The sequence below is a fragment of the Lepidochelys olivacea genome (genome assembly GCF_965140295.1).
Source record: "Lepidochelys olivacea isolate rLepOli2 genome assembly, chromosome: 18".
Classification (NCBI taxonomy): Eukaryota; Metazoa; Chordata; order Testudines; family Cheloniidae; genus Lepidochelys; species Lepidochelys olivacea.
This window is the reverse complement of record NC_140428.1, coordinates 28928926-28954932: the sequence shown is the minus strand read 5'-3', so window position 1 is coordinate 28954932 and position 26007 is coordinate 28928926. Positions and strand designations below refer to the sequence as shown.

At 46.2% G+C, this 26007-nt stretch overlaps 1 protein-coding gene across 2 annotated transcripts in view; it reads left to right on the top strand.

The window, feature by feature from the left end:
- Positions 1-26007, top strand: part of ACOT7 (acyl-CoA thioesterase 7) — a 107709-nt gene that overhangs the window by 12068 nt on the left and 69634 nt on the right. For both annotated transcript variants that reach the window (XM_084651615.1, XM_084651614.1), the window contains exons 2-3: positions 8797-8914; positions 16016-16172. In XM_084651615.1, the coding sequence (XP_084507741.1) occupies positions 8797-8914; positions 16016-16172 (275 nt within the window). The remainder of the gene's footprint in view (positions 1-8796; positions 8915-16015; positions 16173-26007) is intronic.

Here is a 26007-nt window from a genome sequence, read left to right as displayed (position 1 = left end):
AGCCGTGCAGAACACAGTGCCATCCACAGCCTCAGAAACAACTCTGACATCATAATCAAAAAGGCTGACAAAGGAGGTGCTGTAATCATCATGAATAGGTCAGAATATGAACAAGAGGCTGCTAGGCAGCTCTCCAACACCACTTTCTACAAGCTATTACCCTCTGATCCCACTGAGGATTACGAAAAGAAACTGCAGCATTTGCTCAAGAAACTCCCTGAAAAAGCACAAGAACTAATCCACACAGACACACCCCTAGAACCCCGACAAGGGGTATTCTATCTGCAACCCAAGATCCATAAACCTGGAAATCCTGGATGCCCCATCATCTCAGGCATTAGCACCCTGACAGCAGGATTGTCTGGCTATGTATATTCCCTCCTCAGGCCCTACGCTACCAGCACTCCCAGCTATCTTTGAGACACCACTGACTTCCTGAGGAAACTACAATCCATCGGTGATGCCAACATTTTTATGGCTGACTGAGAGCAACGCTTCCTCAGCTCTCGTCCCCTAATGCCCCTACTCTACTTGCACTACATTGATGACATCTTCATCATCTGGACCCATGGAAAAGAAGCCCTTGAGGAATTCCACCATGATTTCAACAATTTCCACCCCAACATCAACCTCAGCCTGGACCAGTCCACACAAGAGATCCACTTCCTGGACACTACGGTGCTAATAAGCGATGGTCACATAAACACCACCCTATACCGGAAACCTACTGATCACTATGCTTACCTACATGCCTCCAGCTTTCCTCCAGACCACACCATGCAATCCATTGTCTACAGCTAAGCTCTACGATACAACCGCATTTGCTCCAACCCCTCAGACAGAGACAAACACCTACAAGATCTCTATCAAGCGTTCTTACAACTACAATACCCACCTGCTGAAGTGAAGAAACAGATTGACAGAGCCAGAAGAGTACCCAGAAGTCACCTACTACAGAACAGGCCCAACAAAGAAAATAACAGAACACCTGTAGCCATCACCTTCAGCCCCCAACTAAAACCTCTCCAACTCATCATCAAGGATCTACAACCTATCCTGAAGGACGACCCATCACTCTCTCAGATCTTGGGAGACAGGCCAGTCCTTGCTTACAAACAGCCCCCCCCAACCTGAAGCGGATACTCACTAGCAACCACACAACAAAAATGCTAACCCAGGAACCTATCCTCTCAACAAAGCCTGTTGCCAACTGTGTCCACATATCTATTTAGGGGAAACCATCATAGGGCCTAATCACATCAGCCACACTATCAGAGGCTCGTTCACCTGCACATCTACCAATGTGATCTATGCCATCGTGCCAGCAATGCCCCTCTGCCGTGTACATTGATCATACTGGACAGTCTCTATGTAAAAGAATAAATAGACACAAATCAGACGTCAAGAATTATAACATTCAAAAACCAGTTGGAGAACACTTCAATCTCTTTGGTCAGTCGATTACAGACCTAAAAGTTGCAATTCTTCAACAAAAAAACTTCAAAAACAGACTCCGAGAGACTGCTGAATTGGAATTAATTTGCGGACTGGATACAATTAACTTAGGCTTGAATAAAGACTGGGAGTGGATGGGTCATTACACAAAGTAAAACTATTTCCCCATGTTTATTTTTTCCCCTACTGTTCCTCACATGTTCTTGTCAACTGCTGGAAATGACCCACCTTGATTATCACTACAAAAGGTTCCCCTTCCTCTCCTGCTGGTAATAGCTCATCTTAAGTGATCACTCTCCTTACAGTGTGTATGGTAACACCCACAGTTTCATGTTCTCTATGTATATAAATATCCCCACTGTATTTTCCACTGAATGCATCCGATGAAGTGAGCTGTAGCTCACGAAAGCTTCTGCTCAAATAAATTTGTTAGTCTCTAAGGTGCCACAAGTCCCCTCTTTCTTTTTAAATGTAAAATGTGACTGTAAATTTGTTTTTGAAGGCGCTCAAATGGCAATTGTAGTTGGACCATGGCAGATTGTAACTGGTTAGCGTAGTTGTACAATTGTTTGTACAGCTTTATTTATGGTTTTGAAATGGTTGAGCAGGATTGGAACAACTGGGATGGAGAAAGTGAGCTGTGTGCAGCTGCCCTCAGACTTCCAGCTAGCTAATTCAACACGCTGTCTATCAGATCAGCAGGCCTCTCCCCAAGGTGGGTGAGGGAGATGGGATTATGTGCCATGCTTTGTTTTTCCCATTGCATTTAGCAGTAGGGGTCACTGCCTGTGACAAGGATGCTGTGCCAGGTAGGGACTCTAACCAGTGAGATTAGGAGGTAATTTCCTGTGGGCTCATGCTAGACTTGCTGTCGCATGTCTCGTGAAATGGAGACTCTTGAGGTATTTATAAGTAGTTTTACTCCTCTACTCCATCCTGCTGACTTGTCCAGGGCAGCCAATCTGCACTAGCATCAAAAACCTGAAATTGTTGGCTCACGCGAGAGGTACAGATTAACAAATGAGCAGCGCTGTGTAATCCAGTGACTCTCTCATCATAGCTGCGTCCAGGCGTCTCACTTGCCGTCTCAGGCATACCTCGGGCTCTCACAAAGTCTGGAGTTCTTTGGGTTTTTGGTTAAACCCATGACATGGGGGAAGAGCGGAGAAGACTCCGGAGACCAGACCCTCTAAAGGGATGGAGTTGCAGGTGGTACTGTGTTCCACTGGAATCTAGCTTGTTCCTTAGGTAGGAGGACCTGAAGACTTTACAGCGGTGCAGCGCTGGCTCTGGAGACCCTTGCTACAGCGACGAAAGGGGTTTTTCCTGTCACTGGTAAATCCACCCCTCAAGTGGCAGGAGCTGGGATGATGGAGAATTCTTCCATCAACCCCAGGAATGTCTCTACCGGGGCTTAGGTCAGCTTAACTGTATGTCTCAAGCCTGGTTTACACGTAAAACGTGGGTTGGCTTTATCTACATCGCTCAGGGCTAAGAAAAATGTCACGCTTGTGCGACATAGTTAGGGTGACTTAACCCCTGCTGCAGACGCAGCTAGGTCAGTGGAAAATTTCTTCTGTCAACCTAGCTACTGCCTCCCAAGGGGTGGCAAATCCCGTCCATTGCTGTAGTAAGTGTCCCTTACTGTGCCCCTGTAGCTCTTGTAGTGTAGACCTAGCCTCGGGGGGGGGGGGGTGAATGTCTCACACCCATGAGCAAAGCAGCTAGGGTGACCTAAGTGTTAGGTGTACCCAGGCTTTGGTTCCACTGTAAAGGTGTGGCGTGGAGTGCTATTCCTCCAGCTAGAAAATGACAGGAAGGAGGAAATGTTTGACATGAAGCCCTTAAACCTGTCATGACTCCACCTGCCCTGACAAGGCCGGCTTTTCTAGCTAGGCAAGACCTTTGCATGAACAAATCATTTTTTGGGGGGGGGGAGGGGGTCAGTTAGTCTGATGCAGAGGGAAATTAATCATTTTATGTAGCCTCTGTGAAAAGCCTGTCTCTTTCTTCCATGCCCATATAAACTTCGCTTCCAAACTTGTCATCTATTACTTGGAACTAGTCAGTGAGTTTAAGGCAGGGGTGGGGAACCGTTTTTGTATTGGGCCACTGACCAACTGAAAAAATCAATGGTGGGCCCCACACATTCAACTCACCTGCCCAGGGGGGCGCTGAGACTTGGGACTTCCCACCCATGGCAGGGCACACCAGCACTCCGCGGCGGGTGAGTTGAATGTGTGTGGCCTGCGGGCTGGATGAAAATGAGCAAAGGGCTGGATCTGGCCTGCGGGCTGTAGGTTCCCTACCCCTGGTTTAAGGAAGCTCACTAGTGGCTGAACACACAAGATTGGTCCTCTTGCTGAATGACTGCAATTCTTAACTAAGTGACTGCAAGCTAGGAAAAGGGAAACCTGTTCTTTCCTCATGGCTCCTCCTCTGTCCCACAAGGGTCTGATCCTGTGAGGGGCTGCACATTTGCATCAGCCATGGGAGTGGCAGGAGCTTCTCTCCACGCAGGATCAGGCCCAGTCTAAGAGGGGTGAGTTCTTTTGCAGAGACTTGTCATTTAGTGCTTCTGGGCAGAAGTGCCTCACCACAAGGCCAGGGGAGAAACTTGCAGAATAGTAAAACTGACATGGTGATGTATGTGTGACTGTCTAGTATTGGCCACTGCCGGGGCAAGGAACCAGATTAGTTGGGCCAATGGTCTGCTCTGGCAGGGCAGTGCTTGGACTTCAAACCAAACGGAGGATGTGAGGAATCCAGGTCCCTTCTATGAGTCTCTGCTCTCTGTGTAGCCTTTAAAGGATGTTACTGTTGTTGATCGTCCCCCGATCCTCTCCTGCACCCCTTGGATGTTAAGAACTGGGATGGGTTGCTGTCTAGGTGCACCATCCACTGCTGTAGCAGGAATAGCCCGGGGTGGGGGAATAACTCCTGGAATGGAGGAATCCAGTGCTCTGTGCACATGGATGTGGGGAGCCTGTTCCACACGGATCTCTGTGCTGAGGCGCCAGTGTGGACGGTGTAGTCCTGCAGCCTTCACGCCCCTCTCCCTGGATCTGCGGGCTGAGGACAGAGCTGGCTGACCCGGGAAACAGGCAGGGATTTCTGTTCATCCATCAGTGCAGTCCCAGAAGCAAATGTAGCAGGGGTTTTGACTAAACCTCAGGTGCCAAGTGGGGGTGGCCCTGGGAAATGGGTGGGAGGACTCCTGGTAAACTGCCTGTCAGGCCCTTGTTTGCATTTCCTGGGCATGCAGTGTGTTCAGCACTGCAGCCAGCTGCTTGCAGCCCAGTAGGGACTGGATCTCCTGTGGGAAGGAGCAGCTTTGGGGACTGACTCTTTTGTAATTATTTATAACAGAAGGTTTTCCATCACAAGCTAGTTTTAAGCTCGTCATTCTGATTGGCTAAGGACCCATCTTCCTATATTTGATTGAGCAACACAGGAAGCCACTAGGCTCTTAATTTGGTATGTGACTGAGCTGGAGCAGCAGAAATGACATCACCAGCTGTGGTGTGTGATGCAAATAATGAATGAGTAACTCCAAGCCCGGTCCCAGGTCTGACTCCGGAGAGTTACACAGATTCAAAGACTCGGTCTGTTCCTCACAAGGATGGCCTGTCAGCTCATCGGGTATGGGACGTTTATGCTTCTCTTGTATACTCTGTGTGTGTCTGAATTCTGCATAGTAACTGGGAGTACGAATGAAAACTACAATGTGCGAGCCTCCTAGGCAAGGACGACAGAAAATAGTGAAAGCAGTTGGGGCTAGTCTAGCTATAGCTGATCTCTCAAGGAGGAAGTTCTCAGTGACAGTCTTGTCTCTAGGCCGTGTGGCTGTAGCAGATTAGACTGTCAGGCTGCATATAAATCTATACGTGGGGGGGGGTGGGTTTGTTCCAGGTGCTCACAAGAGCTGGGCAGGTTTTTTTCAGACAAAGATTATTTGCTCCCCAGTAAAACAGTTTTGGTTGAGCTGGAGATATCTGTGAATTTGACACATTTCCCGAATAGTTGTGGGAAGGGGAACTAGATGGCAACAAGGGGACTTGGTTGCCATCCCTACCACAAGAGAACAAGGAGGTGGTGGTGGTGCCCTTTTGACAACCTTTAGCCCAGGGCATAGGGCACTCCCCCAGGTTTGAATCTCCCTCTGCACCAGGGATTTGAATGTAGGCACCCCTTCCCCACATGGTGAGTGCCCCGATCACCAGGATATTGGGCATTCTGGGTGGGGAGGGGGCTTCATATAAAACACATGAATAGTCATTGGGCTAGTGAGAGGCACTATAGCCTGGAGCTTTGGACCTGGGTCTTCCCCACCCCGGGTGAGTGCCCTAACCACTGGGCTATAGGTTATATGCCAAGCACCACCACCTCCTGTTCTGTGAATCTAGTCTTTTAAAAGTACCTAGAAACAAAATGTTTCGGATCAGCCAGCTTGTTTCACTCGACCCAGAATAGATCGTTTTTGATGTGCTGAAAATTCCCAAACCATTTGAACTTGGTTTGACCTGAATTTTTTGGAACTGATAGCAAATAAAAAAAAATCAGTTATTCATCCTGCTCTCCCCCTCAAAGGGGACAGCTTTTCATAAGCGACTGCCTGCACTGAAATCCAGCAGGAACTGTAGAATGCAATTGCTGTGGGTTTGGAAGTCTTCTGCACTTTGTTTCAACTCTTTGATTTAGCAGTGCCCACACCAGCTGCTGCTCTAGTTGCAAATACTGTGCTCGTGGGTTTGTTCTGTTACGTTACGCTAATTCCTATGAATACAGAAAGCGTTCGCAACAGATCGGATTGGTCCAATGGTCCATCCCTCTAAGGTGCTGTCTCTCCGGTATATGTGACCCAAATTGCAGAGAAGTAGCTGCACCTTGAATTGATTTCTGCACCTGAGGCCTAACGCAGCCATGCCCGGTGATGATCCCCCGCCTCCTAAACCCATCAACCCAGTAATCCACAATTAGTCAAGTGGATTGGTTTTCTTTTAAAAGAACTTTTTTTGGAAACCATTTTGTATAATAGTAGTAGTAATAATAATTAACAAAGCTACCAGCTATGCAGTTGTTAAAAAGAGAAATACCTGTTCTGTTTTATATAGTATGTCCAGATAATGCTATCTGGAAATGGCTTCCGCAGCTTACATCTGATTTGTCTCGCAGAAGTCTGATCAGTGAATGAGATGCTGAAGTTGCTAGGGGTGTTTGGTACAGCTTTAGTTTTTCAGGGTCTTTAAAAGCTGATCTGCTGTGCAGGTGATGGCCTGACACAGTGCCTTAAAACAGACCTGCCCTGAAGAGCTTTCAAACAGACTGAGAGGTGACAGGTCAGGCATGAGACAGTCTAGAGCAGTCAGGGAGGAGACTCCCTGTGAATGGGGGCCAGAGGGATAGGAAGGGGGGTGAGTGGGAGCTACTGAGACTTGGGTGTATGTGGTTGATAGGCTGCTGGCTCCTGGCGGCGGAGTATCATCCCAGGGGCTCTTACATGCCCCCAGGCCCTCTCCAGTCTGTCCAGGTCCTGCTCCCTGGCTCACTCCTTTTTGCTATGGCAGCTCCTCCAGCCCCTCTGGATCCTGCTTTCACCTTTGTCCCTCTCTGGCATGCACAAGTTCGTGCGGGAGCAGAGTCCCCGCAGTATTTCCAGAGTGGGGGTCTAGCGTCCTCCACCCCGGGTCTGCGGCCTCTGGTTCAGATCCAGCATTGGTGAGAGGATCAGTGTAAGAAACCTCACAAAGGTGAGCGTTCAGGTGGGATTTGAAGAGAGTGATGGCACAGGAAGCTGGGAGGCTGCTCCGTTACACATAACTCTGCAAGGAATGCCACGTTTGACTTCACTCTGGCTTATAGTGAGAGACCATCATACCTCTTCCTGCCTGGAATGAGCCTGAATTGTTGATTCATCATATCTGCCGGAGAGTATGTGTCAAACTGCCTAACCATCACTGTATTTGACACGCTATCTCTAACATGGTTTTGTGGTTTGGTAACCATAGTTATGGTAAGGGAGGGGAAAAGATATGGTTACCATGGATTTTACTTTGCATTGTTTTCAATTGAACAGGGATGGGTACAGCAGTCGTGATCCCTCACAGCGCTACTGCCATCTGGATGGCAGGAGCACAGGGGCAATTACATTGACCACTCTCTGGAATTCTCCTCCCTGGGAGGATGTGGAGAAGGGGCTTTCTTGTGACGTAGTGGCATTCTGGGTGGCTTTCATTAAATGACTAGTCCACCGCACATATGGTCTATCTGAAAGCTGTGATGGAAAAAGCACCTAGCTAAGTTTGTTGCTCACTTGGGGTTGTTTGTGTGCTTCAAAGACTCTCTAAATATCACTGTGAAACCTATAGGTCACTTTCTACAGGACGCACATTCTCAGAATGCCCCGCTGCTGGCAGTGACCCTCTCAGCTTGTTGAGCTGTGCTGTCAGTGTGTCACAACCACCTTGCCTTGTTATGGAGGGTGAGGCCAAGTCCTGGTAGGATGTGGTGCTGACTATGCTTTTGGTCCCCTCTGCTCACAATTAAGCCATTCTTGATACCACTTGGTGGGGGCGAAGTGGCTGGTCCTGTTGACTATTGTCTGCTTTGGGCCACGCTCCTAGTGTGGACAGATTGTCTTTCGGGGAGGTCTGTTGACAGCTGTGTACCTGACCTGTAGGCTTTGACAGAGGCTACTTGTCCTGTTAGCTATGCTATTTTGGAGGGATCTTGCTTTCTCTAAACAGTCTGTCGGGAATTATGTCGTAGCAGAAACAAACTCCTCCCAACTTTTGGGAAGGGAGCTTGGTCAATTGGGAGTTAAGCCATCTGGGTGCTCTTACTTCTGTCACTAACTGGTATGGGGTTGGGCCCCAGGCCTCATTAACTCTCTGTGAAATGGGGATTGTACTGAATGATCATGCTGGGTTAATTACAGTTGGTAAAGCACTTCAAGATCCTCTGACAAATGGGGTTCGGGTGAGGAGGGCTGGGATGTTGTCTGGGACTCTGGCCCCTTTCACCAGCACTAAATTAGTTGTAAAAGAAGCAGAAAGTGAAATTAACAGGCAACTCTGTTGGCCTGCCCCATCCACTGCATTCTGAATTATTGCCTTCCGTCCTATTATCTCAGGTTAAATTGTGCTCGCTTCAGGGGCTGGTTTGCTGCACTTCTCCCTCTTGCTGGGAAAGGCACTGTGGCTGGAGTTGGACTGGAAGTGAAGGGATTAGCTGTGCTGTGACGTTCTTCAGGCTGGCTGGCTCTGCAGCAACTCTCTAGGCGAGGGGGCATGGGATAAGAATTGAAGTGTGAGATATTATATCTTTCCTCATCCATTGCAGGATAATGCGTCCGGATGATGCAAACATCGCAGGGAATGTCCATGGGGGGACCATCCTGAAAATGATCGAAGAGGCAGGTGCCATCATCAGCACCCGACATTGCAATTCCCAGGCAGGGGTACGTACTGTTGCGGCCAGAGAGTGTCCATTCCAGCTGCAGCTGTTGACACAGGGTCAAATGTAAAACTGCCCAGCCCCATGTTGTTTGGCAACAACTTGGAAGGACCCAAGTGAGTCTGTCCATGTTTCATTGAAAATCACAAGAAGAGAACTGCAAGGACGGGAGAAAATCATGGCAGCAACCAACGTTCATGTCCCCACATCAAGTAGCGTGTGTGCCTTTCCCATTCCCGTGGTGGTTCTCTGTAGATGATGGTGTTTGTCTGTGTTTGATGTTGTACAGGATGTTTACTGTGGTTATGTTGCTATTGTAACCTTCACCTTTTCCTTTCCGGCTTCTCTTCACGTAGTCATGCAGCCTTAGCTCCCATTTCTTGCATGATCAGTCCCAAGGCAGTAAATGTGAGTAAGGCATCTGGCCCTCAACTCTGTACATAGATAGGTGTCTGATCGGGTATCTCGTTGGTGTCATTTTCTTTAGAAATGCCATCTAGTGGAAAACATGGAAGTTTCAGATGTCAGCACTTTCTATTGGCATGCTAGGGGTGAAACTAGCAATTTCCTTCCTCTCTTTCCATTTCATTTAAAAATGAATGGCCCTGTCTTCCTTAAAGTTCAGAAGACCTAAACCTTGCGAGTGGCTGGGAGTATACTCTGTTAGTGAGTTATCTCCCAAGCTTTGAGATTTCCTGGAGAGAGAAGCACTGTACTTCACTCAGTCTCTTCTCTTCCCCTTTTTTCCCCACTTCGGAAACAGAAGTTTTTGTCTCTATTTAACAGCGAATTGATATGCCCAAAGCCAGACAGGACTGATACCTTCCAAGGCTTACAGCACATCTGTGATCTTTCTATTGATTTTCCAAAAGGGTCTGTCTTCTGAAGTCTTTAAAGGGCTGTCTTAGACTTCAAGCTACTTTTGTCACCTTTCAAACTTGGACTATTCAAAGGTGGGTATTGGGGAAATAAGCTGTTGGTCACTGCCCTGGCCACTGGAATGTAGTGTATCTTCGCTCTTGGAGCAGTGTTGTTGAATTTAGTACATTCCTATCCTTTTAAATTGCTGTTAGCAGAGATGTTTGCATAACTTGTTACAGAGTGCATGTGGTCTGCTGTCCTCTGCATGATATCTGTCACTGATGGAGGATCTGCCATGACCCCTTAGGAAATCGTTCCAGTGGTTAACCACTCATCATTAAAAATTTACAACTTATTTCTAGTCTGAATTTATCTAGTTTCAACTTCCAGCCAGTGGTTTGTTAGACTTTTCTCTGCTAGATTGAAGAGCCCATCACTAAATATTTGTTCCCTACATAGGTACATCATGTTAATAGAGTAGGTTAAGGGGTCAGTTAAATAGATTGAGCTCCATGAGTCTGTCAATATAAGGGCAGGTTTTCTAATCCTTTAATCATTCTCGTGGCTCTTCTCTGAAACAGTCTCCAATTTATCAACATCCTTCCTGAATTGTGGGCACCAGAACTGGACACAGGTTTCCAGCAGCGGTCAGATGAGTGGTGAATACAGAGGTACAATAACCTCTCTGCTCCTACTTGAGATTCCGCTGTTTCTGCATCTCAGGATCACATTAGCTCTCTTGGCCACAGCATCGCACTGGGAGCTCATGATCGGCTGATTATCCAGCACAATCCCCAAATCTTTGTCCATCGCTGCTTCCTGGGATCGAGTCCCCCATCCTGTCAGTATGGCCTGCATTCTCTTTCTAGATGTATACGTTTACATTTAGCTGTATTAAAGTGCATAGTTTGCTTATGGTTTACCATGCAATGCAGATCATTCTGAGTCAGTGACCTGTTCTCCATTATTTACCAGTCCCCCAATTTTTGTGTTTGCAAACTTTATCAGTGATCTTGTGTTTTCTTCCAGGTCATCAATAAAAATGTTAAATAGTGTAGGGCCGAGAACCGATCCCTGTGGGACCCCACTGGAAACATGCCCATTCAGTAGTGATTCCCCATTTACAGTTACATTAACACCTATCCGTGAGCCAATTGTTAATTCATTTAATGTGCACCCTGTTAACTTTATATCACTGTAGCTTTTTAATCAAAATGTCCTGGTACTAAGTCAGATACCTTACAGAAGCCTGTTACATCAACACTGTTACCTTTATCTACCAAACTTATAATTGCATCAAAAAAATATATCAAGCTAGTGTGACAGGGTCTATTTTCCATAAGCTTATGTTAATTTAAATTAATTACATTACCCTTCTTTACATTAGGTTAATTTTCTTCAGCGTAGCTTAATTCACTGAGTCAATTAAAAGCTAAGTGGAATTAAGGTGTTCACATGGGTTTATTGTGGTTTAATTTATCTACTTCAAATTCATACTTTTAGTTAATTCTGAATAACTTTCCTGGTTGTCTCTGTGTAGACATGTCTGAGATGCCATAACTCTGCCTATTTTTGTGTTACAGTATCATCTCTCCAGGTTCCTAGTCGGTCTCAAATACAATATACTATATCCTTCAACAATCTTTGCCACACTTATAGTGTCTTGTCGCATTGATCACTACTGTGTATACCAGAGGCCATGAGTCACTTCTATGAAAAGTAATAATTACAAGTTTAAGAGGCCTATCAGTAACAAAGGGAAACACTGTCTGGAATAACCAGCTAGAGACTTCCTGTGGGTGTTGCTGATTATTTGTCTCTGACTTTAACTGAAGCAGTTGCATCTTAGCCAGCTTATGGAATTGAATGACTTCTTAATTACCTGTGTCAACCCTGCCCCTCTTCCCTTCTGTTTGTTCTCGGCTAAGACAAGGCAGATGGCTAGCTACTTCAGGTCAGGGCCCTTCTCTGCCTGTGAATGCAGTCCTCGCAGGATGCGGCTCTGGTCCTGATTGAGGCCTGTGGATACTAACAAAGTGTAAACAAATAAATCTACAAATGGTAACAAAATACATTCTTACAAACAAGCATCCAGAAACCCTTCTCAGCCCCAGCAAAGCCTTATTTGGAAACATCTACCTAAGGTCTCCCCAGCCTTCACTTAGTGCACCGGCCCCAGAGCTTATTAGGCGGGGCAGAGGGAGAAGGTGCTCCTTGCAACATGTCCTAGTCACCAAATCTTAGATCTGGCGACTCCGGGCAGAAGACAGGTTTGGGAGCTGCAGACCCCTTAACCTAGAACTGTTAAGCTAGATGCCAATGGAGTAGCCTGCTCCATGGAGCTTGATCCTGCAATCTGATCCGTGGGGGCCGATCTTTGCATGGCTGTTGACTTCACAGGGGCTCCAGGTGGGCATGAGTCTATCTGGATGACTCCAATTATAGGCTCAGAGTCTGACTGGAGGCCCCTAGGCTGCATCTGAATGGGGCCCTTTTTTTCTGAAAGATGTACAGCAACTTGGTTTGACCCCCTGCACTTTCAATATACCTCTCCCCTGGGGACAGCTAGCTTCTATAGGAATACAGATCCTGTATAGCACTTCAAAGTTGTGTTTCATCTTGGTAGACTTCAAAGTAGCTTTCCTCTAGTGAGATGAAGATTTCAGATAAGCTGTTTGACGTACAGCCCAGTTCTACAAGAGGAAGGTGGAAGAAGAAACTAGAGATGATGAAACTGATCAGTTTGAACTTTGCTGATTGAATGAATGTTGAGTGACTGGCTTTGTTGCTAGGATTTTTCCAGTTAGCTATTGGTATATTGAACTTCCATAAACTGGTGACATAGTGTCATTTTAAGACTCTGCCACTTTCCTCAAAAGTGGCCTCATGTGTTTGGATTTTTTGTTTTGTTTTTTTTGCAGGGGAGGGAGTGTAGTCAGACATAGTGTCTGGTAAAACACTTAATATTTTTTAAGTTGCTGATTTAAGTAAGCCTTTTCCAAACTGGTGCTTTCTGAGGATTCTGATTCAAACCTGATTAGACCAACTTGCTGGCCGTGAGGTCTGCCTTGCACCTGATTTTGTCTGAAGGCCTTGGAGGGAGGTGCTGTACGGGAAGTTTGCAAACTGTAAGAATCAAGGGTAAGGCCAAGAAGCCTTTTTAGTCAACACCTGAGAGAGATTCTGGAATCTGTCTCCAAGACTGATCTCCTTGCGGAGAGGAAGTCACCACATGAAACAAGCTGTGCCAGCCTCTGACCCATCTCTCCATGCACTGGAAGGACGCCCTCTAGCAAGAAGCACTGTGCCAGCAGAACATCACCATCTCACTCCTTGGCTGCAGTTCCATCTCCCACTCTGAGTGTCCAGGAAACTGCGAGAGCTAAAGAGGCCGAACTCCCTGTTATCTTATATATATTTTCCCTTTTTGTCACTTCCACACCCTAGAAGTAAAAGGTTGTGTGCATGTCTGTGTGACCCCATCCCTAAAGTCCACACCAGGCAAGCACCTGAAAGTGTTTCCAGGTTTTAAACAGCCCTAAATATTGTCTCATAAAGAAAGTGTGTTCTGTGTCAACCTCGAGTCTGACAGTTAATCTGTCTGCTAAATGAGTTGTCAGACTTCTTATCAGGCATGTTCTGTTGGTCTATACTATGTTATGGGTGGGTGGTGGAGGGTTGGATAGGAGGGCAGTGTTAGTTATGCAAAATGAAGTCTAAGAAAAAAGCTTTATAATTCTTTGGTTTTGTGGGGGAGACATTGGGGGATTTGGTTTCAGTGTTAAGATATTTCCATTCAAATTATATATTTGGTAACATTCTTTAGTTGGGCTCTATAACCAGATAGTCAGCCACCACAGAAGAGTCCTTCCTAAAATTTATATAAGGATTGATAATTTTTGGCATTACTTTGGCTCAATTCCACTCCAGTATCAGAACTAACTTGGTGATTTGATAGTTGTATTGCTTTATTCTTTGTTTAATATTAGAGATGCTTTATTCATGTCATTAAGTGTTTTATTAAAAGTGACACTCACCATTTTTTTTTCATTAAGCAACATTGGTCTGTTACCTTTGCCCTAAAAGCCTGACCAGCTCCCCTTAACTGGTCTCTTGCTTCCACAGACCGCTGGCCAGGCATGCAGAGAGCAGGCTGCCTTTGCAGTGTGCTTGGAGAATCTCAGAAATCAGAGTGGCTCTGAACGCTGGCTGAGAGGGGTTAGAGGCCTGGCAGGATTTGATATAAACGTCGATTTCAGCCCACACACTGAAATGGATGAAAAACTTGGTAACAATCAGCACAAGTGCGGCCTCCCTCACAGGGGCAGCCCCCTGCTGTCAGTACTGGGAACCCTCTGTAGCCCTGCTGCGAGCTCTGCCTAACCCCAGCTCTGACTCCTCTCCCCCCCTTAATTTCTTGCAACTGTAAAAACTGTTATATTGGAAAAATTCAAATCAATTGCACACCCCCACCCCCCAAAAAGGGGGGTTCTGCCAAGCCTGGTTCTGCAGCACTAACAGGGGCTGCTGGGGCTGTAGCTGAACCCATTTAGTGCAGGTGTTGGCGGGATCTAGTGGAGCAATGAGTGTCTCTGTCATGGGGGCTGGAGGTAAACGACACTGATAATTCAAGTGCAGGCAAAACTGCTGTGTAGAAACGAAGGTCTCCTTGCCGCAGGGCAGGATGGACTCTGAGGTTGGCAATAAGAATTAGCTAATAACTCTTCGGTGACTGAGTTTGCTCTCTGAGGTGGAGAGAGTTCAGTTTCACAATTCTAAGATCCAGATTTTCAAAAGCATCTACTGACTTTGGGTGCCTTAATCTTAGGGTACCCCTTTGAGACCTAGGATCTGACTTCCAGAGGTGCTGAGCACCCACAATTTCAGATGGGGCCCATGTTAGCTGCCGGCTTGCAGCACCTCTGAAAAATGAGTCTCCATTTTAGCACCCACAGTCAGTGCGTGTTTCTTACAGTTTGGCCAAATAAAAATCTTGTCAATCCTACAAAATCCTTTTCCTTTACTGAGTTGCCAGCAGGTGGTGCTGCAGCCCCTCACTTTGCTCATGGAATAGGGCTTTTTGAGCAAAACCAGAACAATGAATTGAATTCCTCTCTATGCGTGCATAATCCAGGAAGGCTCTTGAAGTTGGACGAATGTCTTATTGTATAAATTGTGGCAACTTAAACACCCTGAATAGTAAAGCAAAATTACTCTTCTCTGTTCCCCTGGCTGTTTCGTTGGGGGTAGGCCTCTGTGTTCCTCTGTCTCTCTCTAAGTACCTTGATTTCCATGGCTTGTTTAGTTTCCATTTTCTGTGATCAGAAAAACCCCTCCTAACACCAATGCAAATAATAAGGGTTTAAGTGCATTTCCTGTCAGCCAGCTCTCTGGTAAGCATGTAGCATGCGGCAGCCTCTTAAACGTATGCACAAGACCTAAGGAACAGTGGGCTCCTGTTCCCGCCATTAGTTCCTTCTTTTATAGATGTATTGATCACGCAGTGGCAAAACAAAATCGGAGTTGTGTGCACAGTCCACAAATTTAATTTAATCTCATTCAGCAGCCACCAAATGTAATCCAACTGTAAATCTTTGTTCAAAGCTAGCTCTGAGCCAGAATTAAAAAAAAAAAATTTAAAAAAAAACAACCCTCAAACCAACCCCCCTAAATCAACAAAATGGTTGGCAAAGTCCCAGGACAGTGAACAGTATGTTTGTGTTTAATGAGTGAAAGGCTTCACTTGTATCTGACACCACTTCTACTGGACTGAGATCTCCTCACCAAAATTGAACCAGGCCTGATTTTATACTTTGGATGTGATCTAAAGAGTTGGACTATGCCAGGACCAAGATAATGATGGGAGATCAGATTAAATGAGTCTGGAATTTAGGTGGAGTCCCTCTTATGGTGGGAAGTCTGGCTCAATTAAACAGAGGGTCTCTTGCCCCCACTCCAAATTCCAATACTGTACTGGTTACCAGTCTGCATTGGTGAAGCTCAGAGAGCCCTTAGCAGCACTGTGGATGGTGCAGGACTTTGTAAAGAGCTCCTAGTTAGTTAGTGGTCCTACCTTTATACGGTGTGCTAGGAAGATTGAGGGACAAGCTTCTGCCTTTATGGGGTATTCCAAGCTCTTACTCTGCCATTGGGTCTGGTTGGCGGTGGTTGTAAGCACTTCTGTTGTGACTCTGGGTTTGGTGCACTGGACGCTGTCTAACCATGGTTTGTCTGCAATTTGTAGGAGCACTGTGTGTCTGCGCTGGCCCGTGTGGAGCGTACAGACTTCCTCTCGCCCATGTGCATTGGTGAAGTGGCTCACGTGAGTGCGGAAATCACTTACACCTCCAAACATTCCGTGGAAGTTCAAGTCAACGTGCTGTCGGAAAACATCCTCACAGGTAACTCCTGAGGCTGCCATGTTCCGTTTGCTTTGCTCTGGGGAAGTTGGTTCCCGGGAGAGCATGAAGCAGGTTAATTGGCAGGAGAGTTGCTCTTGCCTTATGGGGTCCTAGGAGCCTGATTGCCAGCCCTGTATTGAGGGGCAGTCGAAAAAGCTCTCCTCAGTTTCATATTTGGAAAGCCAATAAAAATGATGGCTGCTCCCCAGTTGCTTCTGTCTGTCCACCAATCAGCAACTGAATACTGGCTGGCTGCGCGGGTTTTCCATCTGTCTGACAGCATCCTTCTCTGATAATCTGTCGTAGCTGGTAATAATTTACCAGTCCCCTCCAGTATGGACTCTCCCTTGCTGCACTCTGAATACTGTGGTGAGATACGAAACGCCAGTCCCAAGCAGCTCACCTTGAGGAGGGGATCCTGGAGCAAGAGGAACCTAGGGAATGAATCTGGAGACTAATAGGCAAAGGCTGAATGGCCTGGTAAGGCAGGTCTTGGACAGTAATGAACAGCTAAGTTAACGTCCTCTAACAGGAATCGCCTCTCTGGAGAAGTCCAGCAGGATGGCTTGTGGCAGTCTGTGCTTGGGTGTGCTGGGAAAGGTGAACTCCCCTTTCTGAGATGAGGGCCATTGTGCAGTAGCTGCCTCCTGATTGGCCTCTCCCTGGAGACTGTGCAATGATAGCTACAGAGATGGTTTCCAGGTGGCTGGGCCATTTCAGCGAAGAGTGAAAGGGCAGTTTTGTCTTGTTCAGAGTTTCTGGACAACACCTGTGCAGACTCTTGCTGGGATCCATATAACCTTCATGTCGTCGCTCCACGTTCTGCGCTGAGGCCTCCTGAGCAGAGCCCAGAACTCGCCAGTCAGGGTTTCCTGGGCGCTTCAGTCCGTATTTGCGGAAGGGGAACAATCCGCTAAGCCCAGTTCTTCCTCCTTTGAGTGCTCCCAGCACGCCAGCACTGGTGCTGTCCTGTTCCCTAGGCGAAAGGCTTTTCCTTTCCTTTCCTTCTGGCCAGTAGAATCTGTGTGGACTGTGAAGCAATTTAAATAGGGGTCTGTGGCAAGCTCCGTATTCCCATTGGTGGCTTTCCTTCCTCCTCTCCCTGCCTCGCTCTGTGATCTCCGCACCGGGTGGGTAAATGTGTGTAAAAGGGTCTCCTAAGAGCCTGCCTACACTATGTACCTCAGGAGGTTTGGTTAATATGTAGTTGTCCTCTGACTCAGTTACAACATGATGCCAAGCAGTAGCCTAGCTGGAACCTTAACCATGTCTTGAAGCCAAGCTAACGTCTTGGAACTATCCAAGGTTCCAGAGATGTCACTGTCCAGTGATCACGTCTGCCATTGCCTCCGTAATCTCCTCAAGTTTCAGAATGAAGATACTTGAGCTAACAAAGGCATATTTTGTATGAGCAATCCTAGTGGTAGAATAGCCCCAAGACCGAATGAGTTCTGTGGGCCAGTGGAGTCCATGGGGAAAGCTCTCTAACGAGTATTAAGTTTCTCTGGCACACGTTTTCCTGGGAAAGGCTCCAACAGATCTTCAGTGGTACGGAAGAACTAGGATGTAGCATGACACTAGCAGTGTGCTGTAAGGTCATCCTGAGTCTATTCTTGTTAGCTAGATTGCCAGTGATACTGATGCAATCTAAGACTATAGCTAGCAGGTGAATTGATAAAAGCCTAGAAGACAGGGTTGTTTGCAGTCTTGTTGTAACCATGTATGTCCCAGAATATTAGAGACACAAGGGCTAGACCTGGCCCAGACCTGAAGAAAAGCTCTGTGTAGCTCAAAGCTTCTTTCTTTTGCCAACAAAAGTTGTCCAATAAAAGCTATTACTTCACTCCCTTGTCTCTCTAGAAGGCAGGGTGGCAGAGAGTTCAGTTTCATTACTGCTGTAATGTCTGCATGATGATTAAGACTTAGTGCTGTGTCTGGGAAGAAAGATGTGCTGCGCAAGTCAAGCCCCTTTGGCTGCCTTCTCTTCCATGTGCAGGCTGTGAAGTAACTGAACACATGATTATACAACGGTAAGGAGAATGAGACGCAAAAAGAACAGGAGGACTTGTGGCACCTTAGAGACTAACCAATTTATTAGAGCATGAGCTTTTGTGGGCTACAGCTCACTTCATCGGATGCATAGAATGGAAAATATAGTAAGAAGATTATATATATAATACACATACAGAGAAGGTGGAAGTTGCCATACAACTGAGAGAGGCTAATTAACTGAGCTGTTATCAGCAGGAGAAAAACTTTTGTAGTGATGATCAAGATGGCCCATTTAGACAGTTGATAAGAAGGTGTGAGGATACTTAACATAGGGAAATAGATTTAGTATGTGTAATAAGAAAAGGAGTACTTGTGGCACCTTAGAGACGTTACCATGTCTCTAGTTGTACAGATGGGCTTTGCAGTGAGAGTTACTCTGGCGGAACATGCTGGCCATGTGGCAAGGATAACATGGCTGATGAAGGCAGCTTGGGACTTCAAGCTAGAGCAGGGTGGCAGGAGAGCAGTGCTTTACAAAACACTTAGCTCTGAAGAAAGCCTTCTTTTGCTGTAAAAGTGATTGGATTGCCTCTTTGTTGTCTTCTCCCTCTTGCCTGGTTCAGGTGTAGTGATCTCTCAGGTTTTGAATTTCTATTTCATGCTGGCTTTTTTCCTGGTGGTCAGAATTTTCTTCTCATTGGTGGAGAAGGAATCTTTCCTTGTTTCTCTTTCTAAGCCTGCCTGACTTGCAGTAGGGGCATAGTGGGGGGTGATACCTGTGCCTTACGAGTCTGTCTTTAGCCCTGACAAGTTTGCTTGAAGTCTTTAAATGTAGTTGGATTGCTAGATGCTCTTTATGTAGCACCCGTGTTTATGTAACCATTAGGGAAGTACGCATTCAGGGCAAGCCAAGTGTGTGAACACCATACACGCTTTCAGGGCTGTTGAAATGGTCAGAACTCCATTTGGCTCTGGTTGCAGTTGTTTTCTCAGTGCAGTGAAGGTTTAAATGCATGGCCACAAAAGAAGACTGCAGTTAAATGTGGTGCTATGATTTTCTTTAAAATGTACTCTCTTCCTTTGAAGAGAGCAGCCCCGCATTGTGGTGTGCTCTTAGTGTTCCACTTGTGTGTCTAATTAGAACTGAGTGTTGACAGCATACGCAGTAAATATTTAGTTTTACATTTTAATAGTGATGAGAGGATGGGCAGGAAAAAAGAAAAAATTATTGCCATCTATGCTGTATGTTAATGACGGTGTGTGATTTCTCCCCACCTCTAAGTTGCCCTGGCATCTGATCTGCTATCTGCATCAGAATGTTCTGTCTACACTAGATTTGGAGCAGGTACCACGTTCCCTCTTTGTTGCACTCCATGCTCTGGGATTCTAATACCTGTACGTGTTTTAGGTTTTGGAACTCAAACAATTGCTGTGTGCTGATTTAAATTTTCAGACAGGGTTGTTCTGATCCATTAGACGTAGTACTAAATTTGCAGACTCGGCTGCAGCATCAGGCTTTAGTTAATCAGGATGGTGTCTGTAGCTTAATAGGATGAACCTTTGGCTCTGTTTTGAGCTGAATATTCTCTTCCCAGGCAGTAGTAACCATGGTAACCCATTTTCATCTTCCCACATGGCAACGGCAGGAGGCTATGTGCACAAGCTTTTTACGTTTCTCTTAAACTGGTGTTTGCGTTGACATAGGCACAACACTCCCTGTGTCAGAGTCTCTCGGCAGAGCGGTGCTGCAGACCTGGCGTGTCTGCGCTCTGAGAAGTGACTTTCCTAATTGATTCCAAGGTTTTTGTTAAGCCTAATCTGTTGGTACATGTGTGCTCTGGTAAAGTCCTACAGGTCTCTTTCCAATACAGAAGGGGAAAAAAAACCCCAAAATTTTCAAACCCAAATGTCAGAAGCTGCTGGTACCAGCCAACTGCTGAAGGCTCCTTCACACTCAAAGCTTCTAGGGAAAACTATTAAAATTAGCAGAGAGCTTGTGTGCTGATAGTCATGTCCTTCCTGCCTTGTTACTCGCAGCACCTGGCTGGGAGTAGATAGGTGCTCTTATCTATTCTAACATTACGTAGGAAACTCTCCACCTTCAGATTGTGCTGTGCAGCGCCCCGGAATCCCCGCCGAAAGCTGAAACCCTTAAGACGTGCCCTCAAGGGGGGTGGCTGGGCGGGGAGGAGCTCCGCTGTGCAGAACCTCCTGCATTCTGTCTAGTACTATGGTCTGTGTACATGGAACACACGTTCCTGGGAAACTGCTGACTCTTGCATGTACACTGGGGACTCTGAATGGCCTGACGTGAAGTGTTGCTGGCTCAGGCTAGACTTCTTAGCTTTCTCCAACCCTCAGTGTTGGTCTGACCCTGGCTGTTAGCGGAATGAATGCATGGGGGCGGGCAATAAGGGGAGCGAAGAGAGCACGCTGTCTCCAGAGGGCTCCGTGAAGGCTCTGGCTGGCCTGCTGGACACAGGTACAACCAGCGCTTGTCTGCAGCTTTCTTGAAAACCTGCTGCCTCTTGGCCTTCTCACTGGAATGCTGGTGATCTCGGTACAGTTCACAATGGACAACACCCCAGTCTGCAAACTACAGTAGATAACTGAGGAGAAATAGCAGGAAGGGCTGTGTGGATTTGGGCATGTGCTAGCTAGAAGGCCCAATGCGGGTGACCACCCCTTCATCCCAGATTAGGGCTAAGGAAAGGGAAGAGTTACAATCCCCATTGGGCTCCCCCTGTGGCTAGACATAGTAACTCCATCTGGAAGGGAGTATCTTCCTGTTCTCCTCACTTTCCTTTTGCTTGCACAAGGTCTTGTTCATTGCCATAGTTTGGTGTCTGACTAATCCGCCCCCAGCCCTGTCTCTCGGAGCCACCCCCTCTTCCCAGAACCATGATTTAGCGTCAGTTGCTCTGTTGTTGCAGCCCCCACGCTTCTCTAGCAGGTGGATACTTATTCTAGTGAATTTTTTCAGACATGTGCATTGTACTCCTGTCAGGGTAAAAAAAAAAAAAATCTAAATATATCCTGTAAAGTAAAACTTGAAATTAGATACAATGATTTTGCTGCTTTAAATTGTCAGTCTAGTTTGTCAGGAAAATGTGACTTTAAAAAAAGTTTCGCCCTCAAGTTTCATCATCTTGTGACTTTAAACAGCAAAGATATTAAAATCCCCAGTTTCACATGAGGAAACCAGTGGAAATTGCAGTTCAGCCTAAGCTATTCATAACAAACGAATAGATTAGATTTGACATCATTTGATTTTAAGAGAAGCAAAGGACTAAACTAAAAACTGCATCAAAAGGTTGTCAAATCATTTCCATTTTAAGCAAGTTTTTTTGCAAACAAATTGCTACTCAATCTAGTAATGTGAACGGTTGTGGAGAACAAACGCTAGTGTTGGATCTGAGCTTGGGAGTTGATGCAATGTTCTGTTTGAGTAACAGGCCTGGAGGAGATTTTCTAACTCTTGAGCAAAGCAGAAATGTCCTTTATTTTAATTGCGGCGCTTAAAGGTAGCAACTAGATGAAAATAAATCTTGTTTGTATAGTACCCTGTGTCTCCTGTTGCCTCTTGTAGCACTGAGGGCTGAGCCAGTGTGGGGGTTGGGCGGCTAATCTGAGCAGACATTGTTAACTGACACCTTTTGTTAATGTCAGACCCTTCCAGACCTGTGCGAACCTACCAGTCCCTCCAGTGAAAGAGATCAAGAGAAACTAATGGTTGGTTTTCCTCTCTCATTCAATGTTAACCTGTGGATTTTTTTTGTTTGTGATGCAGCATATTAGAGCATCTCGTTATCATCCAGTTCATGGCTTGTCCCCTTCCCTTGTGCCTGAAGTGGGACGGTGGACCACCTGTGTAGTCAGTTTCCCTAGCCTTGTGCTGCCTTCATAATGCAAGTCATTCAGAAGCCTCTCAGCATCCTGTGTGTTGAGAGGGGTTTCTTGCTTGGTTGATCAATGGATTGCAAAGTAATGTGTTCACTGTTGCAGGGTGAAAAGCATCTGAAAACCCTACGCTTTATCTCACCACTGCTGCAGTTTGTCTGCGCTACCAGTCTGAGAGAAGTGTAAAAAAATTACTCGCTTTCACCTTCTGTTTTTCTTGTTCTGTCAGTGCTGCCATCTGGGAGATGCAGACACTGAAAGAAAATGTTTACATCCAAACTGTTTCTAGGGAAAATTTTTGAAACCTCTTATAAATACTAAACTTTTTATTAATGTAGCCTACACTTAGGGCCTAAGCTATCAGGTCCTGAATGTATTTTCATATACTGCTCACCTGAACCCTAACTAGTATATGTCTTAAAAGTAGCTGAAGAGCCTCATGTGAGAGATGTGCTAGGACAGGGGTTCTCATACTGGGCATCAGGACCCCTCGGGGGTCACGAGGTTATTATGTGGGGGGTCGTGAGCTGTCAGCCTCCGCCCCAAACCCCGCTTTGCCTCCAGCATTTGTAATGTTAAATAGATAGTGTTCTTAATTTATAAGAGGGGTCGCACTCAGAGGCATGCTATGGGAAAGGGGTCACCAGTACAAAAGTTTGAGAACCACTGTTCTAGGATTACAGGGTATTACCATTAAGGAACGGTTTGTGCAGGTTAGTTCAATAGTCTTGAATGGTTTTCCCCTTCCGTTGAGTATAAGGCTGTGTCTACACCTCACTTTCTCTGAAAATGTCCTGCGAGTTCCCTGCCACTGGACAGCCCTCTAGCATAGACAAAGCACTGCTGTTCCTGTCGGTGCATTTAACCTTGCTCCCAGCAAGGCTAGATGACGTGGTTCAGGGAAGAAAGCCGCCAGCTGCCAATGCCTCGTCTACACCTGCACTACCGTTGGTGTGGCTGCCTCCGTGTTAACGAAATGGTACACAGGAAAAGCTGTGTCGGGGGCATCCATACTGAGGCTAATAGTCCAGAGTAATAACCCGCAGCTCTGTCAATGAGCCAGAGGCCTGGATGTTTGCTGACTTGCAGTATTTGGAACAGTCATGAAACCCTACCTTTCTTGAGTTTGTTGACACTTAAGTGATTTTGCTTTGCTGTGAATGTGATGTAAGATTTCAGGCTAGAGTTACTAGAGAAACTTTTCTCACTTGTCTTAATACACTTTGGCTAATTCAACTGATGTTTTTAAATGATATGCTACTGTAAGTATTGGTAAAATAAACCTTATAGTAATTATTTCCTTGACAGTTGGAGTGATTTGTGCCTCAGTATCCTTGAAGTCAGCAACTACAGTTTCTGAAGAATAGACTGAGCAGCAAGAAGGCCCAGGATGGTTTTGGTGCTAGCTTGGAACTCCGACTCAATTTAAGTTCTGCCCTTCACCACGGACTTCCTGTGTGATCTTGGTCAAGTCATTTAGTCTCTCTGTGCCTCAGTTCCCCATCTGTAAAATGGGGATAATGGCACTTCCAGGCCTCACAGAGATGGTGGATAAATGCTTTAAAGATTGAGGCATTCTGAAATGATAATGGAAGCCACACACCTAAGATAGGAGTCTTACCTTTATGCAGTAAAGGTCTCTTCGTGCTTGCTGTCCCAGAGATTTGCATCCAAAAGCAGAGTTTATAGATCTAACCAAATTTGTTACACAGTCTACCCTTGTTTCCAGTGGCTTCATTCATACAAGAGCATCATGATGAGGAACAATTTTGCTTTGACATTTGCCTAGAGTATCCATAGCAGTAGCCTTGAAAGCCACATCTATCTTCCTGATTTACCTAAACCCCTTGTTTTAGAAGTAGATCTCGAAGTACTGCTATTCAGAAGAGGGGCGAGAGACTGATCACCTAAAAGCACAGCTGGGTAGAGGATTCCTTTACAAGGCCGCAGTGTTTCGGGCATTGACTCTCCTGTGAAGCTGCTGCTGTTCTCGGAGCCCTGAGACCACCAATAGAAGGCAGGTGTAAAAGCAGGTCTGGCAATGACAAGACTGAGTCACTTTGTGAGTATTGTGGTAACCACCTCAGCAGCACCTGCAGGGAAAAGCAACAGTAAGCCAGGCTCTGCCCAAGAACAGCAGCAGCTTAATGGCAAGAGCGTCACTAACATTAAGAACAGCAGGTTGATGTGGCAGTGTGTGCAAGGAGCAGCAGAGGTCTGAATGCTGGCTGCTGGCGCAAAGAAAATTCTGGCTAAGACGGGGAGCTGCTGCAGCATACTGTATTGTCAGTGACCTCATTATAATGGTGATGAACCACGCAGTGGAAGAGAGGGTTGGGAGATGTTTTGGAGACTTGGCACTGTAAATGTTGCTGTTCGGCCATAGGAACAGCTGACCTTTATGCGTTCCTGCATCCAGCTTCAGAAAGAATTTGAGTATCTCTACTATCCCTGTAGGCATTTAATTTATGTGGGGCTTGGGGGTCAACATGGCTGCTCTTGGCGATGGCCATTCATGCCCATTCCTTTGCAGAAAATATTTGTTTGTTAGCGAGAGGCATGTCTACAGGTTCAATCTCCTCTTCTACAAATTGTCAGCTAATAAATACCATGCAAAGCAAGAGAGCCTCCTCTCCCAATTCTCCCCTCCTCACCTGCAGCACTAACAATGCCAGGATTTTCCATTTTACTAGTCAGTTCGGGCACATGCCTTTATACTTAACACAGTCAGCTTTGCAACAGTAATATTAAATAGCAAAATAGTAACCGTATATGGATGTGATTGCGGGAGAATTACACTGGAAGAGAAGTGCAGCTCTTGAGACTTAAAATACTCCTTGGGAATTACGGTTCTGATTATTTTTATTAAAGAATGGGGGGGGGAGGATTTTTAATGAACTTGTTTTGCATAATTTAGTGCACATTGTTCAGAGGCCTGAAAAGGGTCTGCTCATGTGGTTGCCATGGTAACCATCTTGTCAGGATAGTTTTAGTTGGGTGTAACAGTGATTCTTATTCCCAAAAGCGTGTTGTCAAGTCCACTTTCAGTCAAAGTGCAGCAGAAACGTTTTCCATGTTATTTGCCTGTAGTTGAAAAATGATGCAGAATCGTAGCCAAATGCAGCATTTCTATTAGTGACAGGAAGTTCATGTGCAGCCCTGGCAGGACCTGGCCTAATGAATGTGATTTAGCAGCATCTATTCAAGCTCAGTGCATTCTTGTACCCATATTTTGCTCTTGTGTGGGTAGCCTGCTTTCGTGGCAGATCTGCTCAGGGTGTGAAACCAGGCCCTGGGTTCTGCAGGGAAAGGCTCCTGTTGCCGGGAAAGGTTTGGAGGAAGCCAAGCTGATTTGAGAGGCTTGTAAGGTAAGCCTGGGAAGTCTGGGTACGCTCTTCTTTACTGGGGATGTTTTGTTGAAGCTCCCAATTTTTTTAGGGAGGTCTCTTGCAGGGGACTAGAGATACAGGTACCTAGTGCTGGCTTGGACTAGTCTCCAGGCTACAGGGACAGGCTTATTTGTTGCAGGCATTAAAAGAATAGTCAGCAGCAACTGTTATGATGAAAGTCAGATGTTTTGTAGTTAAAGTAAGGGGAGGGTGTGCCTTGAAGTCTGATTGTGCTTCGAGCACCCACCCAGACACTGCCTCACTGCCAGGTCCTATTGCCAGTTCTTTTGTGTTCGACTCCAGAGCGCGCGCTCTCCTAATGTCCCCCATGGCCTTCCAATGAATTTTAGGCATTCGTTTATCACAATGAGCCGTGTGGGGCAGTTTGGGGGCTAGCTGGACGATTGGAGTTTGACCCTTCAAATTTCAGACAGATGAGAACCTCGCTGTCTAGTATAGAAATGACTCACACTTGTGTAGGCTGAGATCCCCACTTGGGAATCTGCATCTACAGTTTGGTGCTTGCTCCACTGTGAAGAAGAGATGATGTAGGG